This window comes from Watersipora subatra, chromosome 9, assembly GCF_963576615.1.
Source record: "Watersipora subatra chromosome 9, tzWatSuba1.1, whole genome shotgun sequence".
NCBI classification, from domain to species: Eukaryota; Metazoa; Bryozoa; class Gymnolaemata; order Cheilostomatida; family Watersiporidae; genus Watersipora; species Watersipora subatra.
Window position 1 is genome coordinate 60,605,098 of NC_088716.1, and position 14,031 is coordinate 60,619,128.

At 38.3% G+C, this 14,031-nt stretch overlaps 1 protein-coding gene across 1 annotated transcript in view; it reads right to left on the bottom strand.

Moving 5' to 3' along the window:
- Positions 1-14,031, bottom strand: part of LOC137405371 (cleavage and polyadenylation specificity factor subunit 2-like) — a 61,627-nt gene that overhangs the window by 45,594 nt on the left and 2,002 nt on the right. The window contains exons 3-10 of the mRNA XM_068091604.1: positions 12,069-12,145; positions 10,523-10,682; positions 8,468-8,573; positions 7,962-8,091; positions 6,673-6,788; positions 6,359-6,447; positions 5,446-5,544; positions 4,337-4,459 (exon numbers count right to left, since the gene is read on the bottom strand). Coding sequence (XP_067947705.1) covers positions 4,337-4,459; positions 5,446-5,544; positions 6,359-6,447; positions 6,673-6,788; positions 7,962-8,091; positions 8,468-8,573; positions 10,523-10,682; positions 12,069-12,145 — 900 coding nt within the window. The remainder of the gene's footprint in view (positions 1-4,336; positions 4,460-5,445; positions 5,545-6,358; positions 6,448-6,672; positions 6,789-7,961; positions 8,092-8,467; positions 8,574-10,522; positions 10,683-12,068; positions 12,146-14,031) is intronic.

Sequence of the window (14,031 nt, forward strand, 5' to 3'; positions counted from 1 at the left end):
TAAGATTTAAACGATGGTACAAGTAGCCCCACAATGCTATAAAACTTATCACATGAGTAGAAGAATGACATCTGGGACAACGAATATACTTTTAGGCAAAAATAGACACCAGAGATCAGCTATGTTGAGAAAAGTCAGTTACTGTGAGTTGGCACACTCATAATCCAAAAGACGAGCAAAATCACCTTATTATTTAAATACTTCAACTTGCCCCACTTTGTTTTGCAGTTAATGTTTGACAAGGCACGTCACTGCGCAACCACATGGCTTTTTAAGCCTAACAGCAGTGTGTGATTATGTATGAACTGGTGGATTATATTACATATCTAATTCAAAAACAATTTTTCCCTTGCTATAGCTATACTAAAACGCACAAAGCTCTGCACTATCAAAGCCATTTGCCACGTTCTAATTTCACTTATATATTTTTAGAAATCACAGGTTTTGGAAAATCTGACATTAGACGAGATAGATAATAAAAAACGCAGCGGCAGGCAAACACCAAATCTAATAACAATGCAGTCTGAGAGACCAAACTTGGAACAACCTTTGCTCAATAATGAAGGGCCTAAAGAAAAAAGCATACGTGCTGACTGCCCAAGCCTGATGATGGATGATGAGACGGTGATTAACGGCCTCAAAAGACATGGCTGTTGTATTGTGAGATTAGATGATGTGCTTGATATAGGAGGGCCGAATGAAAACGAATGTCACCTTTAGATCAACTTAACATAACATCATTCTTTGTATTTGGGTAAATAAATGTGTATTGATGAGATTATCCATTAGGTTGGTTATGAAAAACCGATGGACAAAGGCATGAGGGTCATTAATAATGGTCCTTGGAGGATTGGCTGTTAAGAAAAGATAAGGGAAGTGTGAGAGCTTGAGGGTTATTTTGAGAAGGTCTCAGGAGAAAAACGTAACTGCAGAGGAAATGTCAATGACTTTGGCGTTGTTGCTAAAGGCGGGTAGTTATTTTCTAAAGGACTGAGTAGACATCTGAGAATCTTTAGCAATATATTGGTCATAGTCTGCATAGAGATAATAAAAACACATAGGATAGCATACCGGTAATTAACCTTTCTTGATGTCAAAATTAGCGGGGTACCCACTTTCAACAGATCTTTATGCATAAGCCTTTGAATTTGATTTCAAGGTGCGGATCAGTTATGCATAGCTCGAGTGTAGCAAACACCATACAGCAGAGACAAATCTGATTTCTTAAAACAAATGTGAGCTTGTATCTGACAGATGCTACGCAAGTCCACACTTGACATCATTTCTTCAGCGTGCTTCCAATAGGGTTGGTTGGTATAATATCTATTAGATTGATGTTTGTTTGGAGCGCTATTGCAGCATTTGTGTCTCACTCGTATATTATATCAGTGACAAACATACTTTTTGAGTTTTTTGACAATCTAAAAGATATAATAAGCATAGCAAACTGCTATTACAGTAATCTTTTCAATGACTAACAAAAATAAATTATTATTTAAAATGGACATATAACTGTATTGGTTAATATACAGTTAACACTGGTATTATTGTCGAATTACTAGCGATATCGTAAGAAGCATCTAAAAACAACATTGGCATGTCTGCTCCATTCGCGTGGTCACCAAGGATCGGCACACCTCTGTGAGCACCTCTTAGTATAATTTTCTCCTTCTAAGGATGCCATCCTTTTCAACTGTTGACAAGCATTAGTAGACTGCAAAGTAAAAGCCTGCAATAGAGTTCAAAATAGCAAAAAGTCCCAGCAAACAATCCAGTCAAATCTCAGGCTCAAAGTTTTATACCCATAACCAGACACTATTATAACTGAGATCTCAGGCTCAGTACTTTATATACATAACCAGAAACTATTATAACTGAGATCTCAGGCTCAGTGCTTTATACCCATAACCAGATACTATTATAACTGAGATCTCAGGCTCAGTGCTTTATACCCATAAGCAGATGCTATTATAACTGAGATCATGGTGAGTAGTAAGTAATGTGAACCTACCTGACAAAGGTCCTGAAATAAGATGCAATGTTCCGTTTCCGATGGTGCTGCTTAATGATGAGGTCACGTTCGATCGACAAGATATTAAAAAGTAGCGAAAAAGGTTTATCACTGGCAATTTTATTCTCAAACAGCTATGAAAAATCATGGGTTCGAATTACCGGAAGTAACCGAATTCAGCCTTATTGACCAAAATGTTAGGGTGCATGGCACACACCTCCTATGAAAATACACAAGTCCACCTTGAACTAAGTGAACTTTACATTAAAGATATAATTTGACTCTTACTTCATCACATACTGTCACTTTTAACATTTTGATAATTTGAGTAAATTATATGAAAATTTTACAACTCATGACAACTCCAAATAGGTAAGAAAATAATGGGCTTAGCATTTTATTGATTTAATAAAAACTATTAGTCGTGAATATGACAACTACAATGTTGGATGTCTTTGCTTGACATGACACTTGAGCTTTCTTATTATGCATGTGAGCTGTTGTTATCATGTGCATGAACATTGTTGCTATGTGCATAAACATTGTTGTTATGCGCATGAACATTGTCGCTATGCGCATGAACATTGTTGCTATGTGCATGAACATTGTTGCTATGTGCATGAACATTGTTGCTATGCGCATGAGCTCTGTTGTTACACTTACCAGCATCGTTACTATCCTCACAACCTTTGATATTATGCGCAGGAGATTTATTGCTAGGCAAATGAGTTCTGTTGTTATACATAAACATTCCATAGGATTGCATACACCTCTTCTGCATGTAAGTTGCTAAAATGTGTATGCTTGTGCATCTAGGGCTTTGCATGTGCTTTCAACATGTGCAGATACCCAAAAGGCTATGTTTTTCGAATTAATATAATTCTGCAGCTGCAAGAAGATAGCTGAATGGGGAATATTGATAATTTTTAAATATTTACCAATTTTCCTGTGAATTTCTCATGGTTGATCCTTGAAATGTACTTTCACCTGTGTTTGCCCATATTGGAATGATGCTATTTGTTACTTCATGACTACACTTGACAAGACTTGGTATATATAAGTCAACCTAATCTCTTGTAAGATTCTCAGGAATAAACATAAAGGGAAGGCTACTAATCCATAGAATATGAAGAATAACATGAGGTGGATAGTGAATGGAACATCGAGGATGAGTAAGGGCTGCTATTAAGGAAAAATGATTAAGCTTTCTTCTTCTAAGTCTATTGATGCCCTCAAAATGTTTAACTTTTCATGTTTGTAACAACCTACACTCAGTAATCCTTGTTTTGTGTTTTACACTCCAAATAATCTTTCGTCTTTAAATATTTTTATGGTTTTAAGCAAATTAACATACCGTACTTGTGAGAGTGGTGGCTTGAAGTTAGGTTATGGGGTGTACCAATTACAGTGGTGGCTTGAAGTTAGGTTATGGGGTGTACCAATTACAGCGGTCGCTTGAAGTTAGGTTATGGGGTGTACCAATTACAGTGGTGGCTGGAAGTTAGGTTATGGGGTGTACCAATTACAGTGGTGGCTTGAAGTTAGGTTATGGGGTGTACCAATTACAGTGGTGGCTTGAAGTTATGTAATGGGGTGTACCAATTACAGTGGTCGCTTGAAGTTAGGTTATGGGGTGTACCAATTACAGTGGTCGCTTGAAGTTAGGTTATGGGGTGTACCAATTACAGTGGTGGCTTGAAGTTAAGTTATGGGGTGTACCAATTACAGTGGTCGCTTGAAGTTAGGTTATGGGGTGTACCAATTACAGTGGTCGCTTGAAGTTAGGTTATGGGGTGCACCAATTACAGCGGTCGCTTGAAGTTAGGTTATGGGGTGTACCAATTACAGCGGTCGCTTGAAGTTAGGTTATGAGGTGTACCAATTACAGCGGTCGCTTGATGTTAGGTTATGGGTGTACCAATTCCAGTAGTCGCTTGAAGTTAGGTTATGGGGTGTACCAATTACAGTGGTCGCTTGAAGTTAGGTTATGGGGTGTACCAATTACAGTGGTCGCTTGAAGTTAGGTTATGGGGTGTACCAATTACAGTGGTCGCTTGAAGTTAGGTTATGGGGTGTACCAATTACAGTGGTCGCTTGAAGTTAGGTTATGGGGTGTACCAATCAGAGTTCTTTTTTGCAAAAAAGTAAAGATGGATAGATTTATGCCACTGTGGACTCCTTAATGTTTTAAATACTTCTAAAAATACTATAGTGTAGAATGCTATACCAGATCTTTTTTCTGTCAAAGAGAAATTAACTCAAATACAACTGCCCTTGTAAAAAGTATTTAGTTTTGGCCCTGAGCATTAACCGTGATAAGCCTACCTTTGGTTCTGGGAGTTCATCAACATCAGCGATAGTATGGCAGCACTTGATGTACTTAAAGCTGAATGGGTTGTTTCTTTTGTCTTCAAAACCTCTGACTATCTTATCACTCATCCACTCCATCTGAGAGGAATGAGCAAAATTTTAGATCTTTAGATCTTAGTCTAGCAGCAAAAACTCATAGCAAAAGCGAAGTGATTAGGAAACAAACAAGTTTGAATTGATAATTGCTCCAGCAAAAGCCAACCCAATAGGGTTACTGCTCTGCAAGTAATCCTAATGTCCTCTACTATGGTCACAGCCTACCCAAAAGTTGCACTCACATGGTAACGAAAGTATGGCTCACCTCAAAATTAAAACTGTCAGTTTTGTGAATCAATATTCTGCAGAAAAAAATTTGTACAATTAGTGCATGGCTTTAGATGTTAAATGTTGACTGGCACTTTTATTCAAATTTTTATAATCCACTGCTTCTGAACATGGAGTTGTCTGCACTACGGAAGGACATTGAAGGTCACAGGGATGTCACATTGGAATCCTACCAAACAATAATTTCCTTCAATATATATAACCTTGTTTTTTGCATTCAATGTTTTTTCCAACAATATATTTATATAATTCTGTTTTCATACCAAACGTTATTTGAAGAATGTTTTTTCTCTGTGTTAAACATCAAGGACCCAAATGATAGTCGTATGGTTCACATTTAAAGGAAACCTGTCAGTGTCCCACATAGTTATATATCTGATCTCTTGAAGGTACACTAGTGTTATATAGCTGGTTTTACCAAGCAGCACATGAAATTTCTAATAAAGCCTGTTTTCTAAATGCATGGTCTAGTTTATTGAAATTTTTTCAGACAAAAACATTAAAATAACTTGAGTTACATAGTAGAATTGTTTATATCATTTATTAACCTGAATCTAAAAGCTACTACTAGAATTATATTTGAATGACTTAGACTCAAATGAGACCACAACTCCCACAACTGTTTCATCTGTATTTATTAGAAGACCTGTAGTATACAGAGATAGATGTAACTGGCCCATGAATGTTGATGCTGGCGCAAATTAGCCTACACTGAACAAGCTTCACAAATAGTTAGGTACCTGTGACTTTGCAAACTCGAGCACATTGTAGCAGACATTGTTGAGCAGCGCTATACTGTAGACCATCAGGCCAGAGTCAGGGTTCTTCCAGAGCGTCTCCTGTCATATAGAGAATGGCGATGAAAATAGGGACAATGTCAGAGGTTCTCTTCGATGGTCATGCAAAGTTGAAAAGATAGTCTCTGTCAGTCATAAACGCAAGCTAGACAACACTATGTCGTAAGTACAACACTAAAAATACAGAATGTACCGGTATGTAGGTAGAACTTTATTGGCATTGATAATCAACGAAATAATGTTTTTCTTTACGTGCCAAAAAAAAAATTTTTTTTTTAGAAATGCCTAAAAAGTAGAGATCTTTCAGGGCTGTACCTGCAGTATTTAAAATAGAATATGGAATAATCCTTTGACAGATATACATGTAGCTACAATTATCAGCCAGGAAGATAAGTTTCAGCACCTCCTGTAGAAGGAAAATCCTTACAACTACACAGACTATTATCGCTTGTACAAAGAACAGTAGAAGACTGCACTAACTAAGGAATCCATGAAGTACACTATGTTACAACAATGACACACTGATGGTACTCGCTCTGGGGGCACGCTCGCTCCGGGGGCACGCTCGTTCCGGGGGCACGCTCGCTCCGGGGGCACGCTCGTTCCGGGGGCACGCTCGCTCCGGGGGCACGCTCGCTCCGGGGGCACGCTCGCTCCGGGGGCACGCTCGCTCCGGGGGCACGCTCGCTCCGGGGGCACGCTCGCTCCGGGGGCACGCTCGCTCCGGGGGCACGCTTGAAATATATCCTTCTCACTTGATAAACTCATTGACTCACACCTATACACAGCTTAAGTTATACTAAATATTTAAGCATTAACTAAATATTATCCAATAACCACATGCGGAAATACTCACTAGAAGCTGAATAAGCTCAAGAGTTCTACCAGCTGTGTCTACCGCAACAAGTACATTGCCTTTCTTCCTCAGTGCCTGTATCATCTCAGCTGCATATAAGAACAGAATCATGACATCATAAACCATTTTCATCGATGCAAGCAGTTTGTTCCATGATGCTGCTTATAGATCATGTGTAAATACACCATCGGGGAGCATACATGGACTGTCCATGGAGTGTACATGTAGTGTACATGAACTGTATATGTAGTGTACATGGACTGTACATGTAGTCAGAAGCAAGGCAAAATATCGCAAAAAGTAAATACGCTTACTCAGCAAAAGTCCATCTCGAGCTTTCCTGCGCTCCTGCTGCAAATTAGCATTGAATGCATCTGTGATGAAGAGAGATGGCCTTGAGAGAGCATCAAGATTGCAGCCATTTAAATGCCTGTAGAGAAAAAAAGACACCATAGACAAAACCACCCTATATGTATTTTATAGATAGACCCATGATGCCGCTAGAAAACCTATAAAAAAACAAGTGAGAGCAGTTACAATATAATAAGTAAGAATATCTTGACACGTGGAATCATGGGAATCGTAAGAGTGTACAGAACTAATGTATAAATTTCTCAGGCATGAGCTAGAGCAGGAGTATAACGAGTATCAACTGCCAAAAGGTTTTATTCAAAATGCTCCGTAATACTCAGAAAATATCAAGCCAACAGTGTAAAGAGTGCTACTGCTGGAGAACTGACCAGAACCGGCACAGGCAAGGACATATTATAGAACAAAAACCAGCTCCAAACCTATGAACATTTTGTAAATCCATCTTAAAAGACAATCTTACCACGTAAACTATGATCGGGATAAGACTCACTATCCATAACACTTGCATAGACTCGGTTAAACCCGCAGTGCTAAGACTAACTATCCATAACCCTCGCATAGACTCGGTTAGACCCGCAGTGATGAGACTAACTATCCATAACACTTACATAGACTCGGTTAGACCCGCAGTGATGAGACTAACTATCCATAACACTCGCATAGACTCGGTTAGACCCGCAGTGATGAGACTAACTATCCATAGCACTCGCATAGACTAGGATAGATCCGCGGTGATGAGATTAACTATCCATAACACTCGCATAGACTCGGTTAGACCCGCAGTGATGAGATTAACTATCCATAACACTCACATAGACTCGGTTAGACCCGCAGTGATAAGACTAATTATCCATAACACTCGCATAGACTCGGTTAGACCCGCAGTGATGAGATTAACTATCCATAACACTCGCATAGACTCGGTTAGACCCGCAGTGATAAGACTAACTATCCATAACACTCGCATAGACTCAGTTAGACCTGCAGTGATAAGACTAACTATCCATAACACTCGCATAGACTCGGTTAGACCCGCAGTGATAAAACCAACTATCCATAACACTCGCATAGACTCGGTTAGACCCGCAGTGATAAGACTAACTATCCATAACACTCACATAAACTCGGTTAAACCCGCGGTGATGAGACTAACTTTCCATAACCGTCGATAGGTAAGACAAAGAGGAGACATACAGTAATAAGAATAACAGTACACAAATACAACACTCACCTTTCCTTCTTGTGATTAAAGTCCACAGCATATATTATCTCCTCGTCTCCATCTTTCACAATTCTCCAAATAGCACCACCAAGCATGTGACCAGCGGCGAGTGGAATAGCACGGATACCTTGGCCTCTTCCTGTAGCAGCAAGAAGTCAGCAATAGTGCCATACTGGTCGGTATGTCGGCGGTCAGTATGTGAGCGGTCAGTATATCGGCGGTCAGTATGTCGGCGGTCAGTATGCCGGCGGTCAGTATGCCGGCGGTCAGTATGTCGGCGGTCAGTATGTCGGCGGTCAGTATGTCACCGGTCAGTATGTCGCCGGTCGGTATGTCGCCGGTCGGTATGTCGCCGGTCGGTATGTCAGTGAAATAGACAAAACTATATAAGTTTATTGATTCACTCCGTGTGTATAAGACAAACTTCCACCCGAAAAGTTTTTACCATCTTTAATAGCTGATAGGCCATTTACAGTTAAAGCCGAGTCAGCAAGATCAGCCACGATTGCACCTACCGGTAAAATTAGCTGTCTGCGAATATTTCAGGGTTGTCATCTTATCGAATGCATTGTCAACATCGTCCAATGTGAATAGGTTAAAGTCTTCATAGTTGTTGCGAGACTGCAACAAAGCGAAACTACAACAAACTCATACCATGACACTGCAAATGGCTAAACCTTCTATGTATGTCATAATTCATTAGTTGTGGACCACAGGGAATCGATCAGTCTGGATTCTGAAGATGCTAGCGATAGATACTTCAATAGCAGTTTACTGTGATTCCACTCATCATTAATTAGCAGAACTACACATTTCGGAGATAGAAGCAATTATACACAGCTCTATATAAAAAACTGTCCAATATTCGGTCAAACGCGAGTGTTCATTGTAACGGGTGTTCACTGTAGCGAGTGTTCACTGTAACGAAAAATCATAGGACAATTCATTCGTGATTAAATACAAAAAGCGTTGTGGTAACCTTGACCAATGAAAACAGAGGCCGCTGTATATCATCATACAATTTTATTGATAATTGGAATCGTCTCTTAATTTTCCAACTGCCTTTAGAAAGGAGAAAATGGAAGAGTCAGTCGCAGCCTTTGAAGTCTGAATTTCATACATGATAGTAAGTGAACCCTCACAGCTAATGGGTACATTGTAACCATATCATGTGATCTTGATAGAGTCACTCAAGATAATAATTCAACTATTCCACTTGTTTTACCACTTGATGTTTACTCAAAACGCCAATGATAATCATAGGTACATGAGAAACCCTAGTCAAATGTGCAAAGGGAGCTGAGACCTGTTTAAGGTGGAGGCATCCAAGTCTATAAAACCCTGCGATTCAAAAAGACCTTGAACTTGTGCCAGCCTATCACAGAAATATTTAAATCAATTGAATTTAACTAATGACATTGCGTGAGCCGTGTTTACAATTGTAGCTATTGTCACAAACATGGTTTTTCTCGAATAACTTCGCATGCTGCTCGTGATAACTTATGAAAAATCTGATAACCATGCACTATCCAATGAACATTTATCTCACAGGTACAGTCATACGTCGACTTTCAAATGCTTCCAGTCTTAACCAGATTGCATTACGCCTAGAACATTTTAAATGTTTCCGCCTCAGACGTGCATCACAAACTTTGCTTTTGACATATTCTCCTATACTTATATTTTTTATATTCGAATTAGTAGAAATAACGGATAATAAATGTTTCTGCAGTGATTTTTGCACACAAGCTATATTGAAGTACTCTTTCATTAAAAAATTTTCAGATCGTAACTTCGGCGTAGGCTAGCCTTCACTACTTGGTTGTTTATTCTAAAATCGGTAAAAATAAAACATACAAAATGTTTTATGGTTTTTCCATGAACATGTATATTTTAATAAAAGTAAACACTCAGTCGATACATTTATGCACAAGGCTGGACAATTGCTACAGATACAGCAGTACAATACATTCCCAGCATTGAATAGTCTATTAATAGATTTTTGATGAGACAATCTTTGTATTTCACATTTTAACTGTTCTCTTCCTACATATGGATACAAGTAATGGTGCGCAATAGTAAAAATGTTTTAAAAATTTGTTTTCTGGACTTGAAAGGATTGAAATATTTCACATATACATTAATCATAATGGGAAAATGGTTTTAGATTTTAAACAAATCGCCTTTCAAACAGCCTTATAGAACGGATTATGGTTGAAAACCAAGGTATGACAGTATGCTGATGGACAGAATTCAGAGTTGTTTTCTCTTTGTGACAACTATTCTACGAGAAGACAATGCTTAACTCTTGTATTGCTTAGCAAGTGTCAGCTCTGCTGTTTTTTCATACATTTGATCCACCGATCTTTGCAAAAGACTATTTTGGTAGATCATGAGTCTCTGTTACCACAGGGCAATGTAATGAATGAGCCAGATTACGGCCTCCAGACAATAGTAACCCTCCAAGTATAGATACTAGCTAATTATTTCATAGAGATATGCTAAGGTCACTTACTCAATTCAAACATTGAAGTGACAAGTCATCGCCTACCTGGCTGCTGAATACTTACAAGAAACAGATCATACATGAAGAGTTGTCCCATCTTGTGAACAGGCATGGTAGCATATATAGGACAGGTTATATGACCTTTGCCCACCAAGTATGGAATAGCGCCAAGATGGTACAGGTCAGGAAAGGTCAGCAAGACAGCATCAAATTTACTACACATTCTACGAGATAAAACAGTGCAGTTTAAAACAATCATGTAGAGCAGTCAAGTCTACAAGAGAACATAACTTTGACATGATGATTAAAGTACAGTCAAACATGGATAACTCGAACTTCAAGGGACCGAGCAAAAGTGTTCGAATTATCAGAGCGTTCAAGTTATCAGAACACTGTCACAAGTCCATATATTTACTTATTTATTAGTAGATACATGTACATATACAAACTATAATATAAATCAAAAGCACAAATGGCTTGTTTCAAATTAAATGCTTCTAATGTAAAGTTTAAAACGTTTTCATGAAAAAGTATAGAGATTTTTCTATCACTTGAGATTGGTTTGTTGTTTGAGGTGATGTTATTGCCAGGACGTTTTTCAGATTGACATTGGCAAAACTTGATCGTTGTTGAAATGCTCAAAAGAAAAGACATTTTTTTCTTTTGGGGTTTTACCCACGATCAATTTTGCCGTTTTTTCTTGAAGTTTATGCAGATTACCTTACTTTACCTGGGATTCGTTAAGAGCAACACTCCGAGGCAGTTCAATTAGAAGTTTTACGAGGTTTTACGGTACATTCTATATCACTCACGCTTTTTTAATAGATACTTATTGAATGTACACACGTATTCTTTGTTTAGGTCAAACGATGAATAGTTTTTTGTAGCTCAGACAACGTATACGTTTAATTACAACATTTTTTAAGACGTTTTAACTATTCAACATTCCGACGTTGATTCAACACGGAATCAACGTCGGAAAACTATTCATCACGGGCTAGCCGAGTCACGCACTCAAAGATTTTCGCCACGCACATACATAACAAAATGCGTTTAGAAAAGTCAATGACAAAAATATTTTGCCGATGGTGGTAATAACGACGCTTATGAATTACGAAAAGATGAAGTTTACCTCTATGGCTTTGAATAAAGTGATTTTCTAAAGCGAAAACAACCGTTTCGGTAGCTGTTGGGCAAAAAAACAGTTCGAATTAACAGTGTTGAGTTCGAGTTATCTATAGCAATTTATCATTACGTGGGAACGGACCAAAGGAAATGTTCGAATTAACCATGTGTTCGAGCTATCCGTGGACGAGTTATCCATGTTTGACTGTAATTGGAGCATCTTTGTAGCCACATCAGGAGACAAGTGCAATGTAAATTGAGTTTGTGGTGTGGGAATCTCTCACTGACATAGCAGCATAGCACTCAGCTACCACCTCACTAACTCACCTGTAGGTCTACTCTCTGCTAGCTGCTAACCACTGGCAGGCAAGTTGGTCAAATGGTTTTATTCACTAGGGCCTAGCTAAACTCTGTTGGTTTCTACTCGAAGGATGTCAATTGAATTATTAAAATCTGCGCTAGTGTAAACTAGTGAAACTACCTACTTGAGTATGGGGTCGAGGCGACCTAATGTAAAATCCTCATCCCACCCGCAGTCTAGAAGAATGCTGAAGTCATCAATCTAAAATAGAGTTACTCAAGCATTTCTCGTACAACAAGCTTTACTTTCTCCACATCAAGCTTCCTCTCATTCAATGCAAAACAAAAACATTGAAAGCATCAAAGTGCACACATATTGCAACACACTCTAGCCGAGATCACTGGTTAAGAGGACTAGCCATATACAAAGAGTACAGCTTGAAGACCACCAACAACATGAAAAAGTTTGACAGATGATGTTTTGTTTCTATATTAGAGGCAAGTATGGACTCTCCTATTAAACTATTTCTTCAGATAGCTATCAACCAACCATCATGACTTTCTCAATGCAGAGTCAATTTATGGCAGCTAATAATTTCAGATCACTGCTTCAAGACGAATGAAAGAAGACAACTTCTACTTTTCTTACTGCTTCAGTTGGTGAATTTTGAGTCTATAATGGATGGAGATAGCGACTCAGCAATGCAGACTGACTACCTGTTACATCTGCATGGTGTGCATGAAATATGTTATTCAGTTAGCTGGCGGTAATACACAAATAATTACTAATACATTAAAGATTATTCATGCCATACTTGGCCCAATTGAGTCTGTCTGTGTTACTGGATAATTACAAATGAGAATCTGATCAAGTATTACATTAAGCAAAAATCCATATAAATATGGCAGCAAATTTACCGAAGTAAACATAGTTCATTAAATCAACTTTTTCATTCTCATAGCTGTCAACTACCCTAGGACACTTATGTATTCGCGGCATCTAACTTTCACGTTTTCGCGGTGTCATCCTCTCGCGAAAGTTTCATGTGCGAAACTAAACTATCATAACAAACGAGCGAAAAAGCGAAACTAAATAGCTTTGTTCATCAATACTGTAGAATGGAATTTTATAACGACATTTATTTTAACGTTTTTAATGACCACTATAGCATCGTTAAAATATAAACCAACAAAATAGTTTGACTGTCAAAATTTATTACGTTATCATTTTGCAATTAATTATGATTATTTTCCCATTAAGAATGATTTGTAATGATAGAAATTTGATGTCAATGCACATGCATTAGTAGCGTTATCGTTTGCTGGGGACATCAATCAATGCAGTGAGCACCGTGTGTTGAAAGAAAATAAGACACACTGACACTCGCAGTACTACAGAAGCAGCATGGCTCTGGAAAGGTTTGGATTCACCACTGACACCTCTTCAATAACTTGTAATTTTTTGAGATTTGTTTTGTTTTAGGTGATGTGACTGACGAGACATTTTAAAATTAAAATAGGCAAAACATGATCGCAGTTAAAACGCTCAGAAAAAGGACATATTTTTCTTTTGAGCGTTTTAACAAAGATTAATTTTGCGGATTTTATTTTAAGTTCATTCGGAGGCTTTTACGCTTTTGATGGGACATGGCCAAGCAGGTGTTTGATAAAACTTAATCATCTGCAAACCTTTATAAAAGTCGTTAACAAAAATATTTTGCCTCTGATGATGATAATAATGATGCCTAAGAACTACTAGAAGTTGATGTTTGTCTCTATGGCTTGGAATGAAGTGATATTCTACAGCGATAAAAACCGTGTCCATGGCCGTTGGGCAAATAACTTTTCGAATAAATGATGTTGAGGTCGAGTTATCAGAAGGAATTTATCATTGCGTTGAAACTGACCAAACAAATCCGTTTGAGTTAACCTTGTGTTTGAGATGAAATGTTACATTTTATCTGAGGGCGAGTTATCCGAGTTGGACTGTACTTACCGTAAAAAATTCCCAAAAAGTTGGGGTGGCTCAGCTGACCAGCTGCCCCAGTGAAAACGGGCCTGTTGACAGTCCAAGAAACAAATGGCAGCAAGCGATCAAATTGCATTATCAACCTTGCCCACACCATTCTACCTGCGGTTCACAATTAC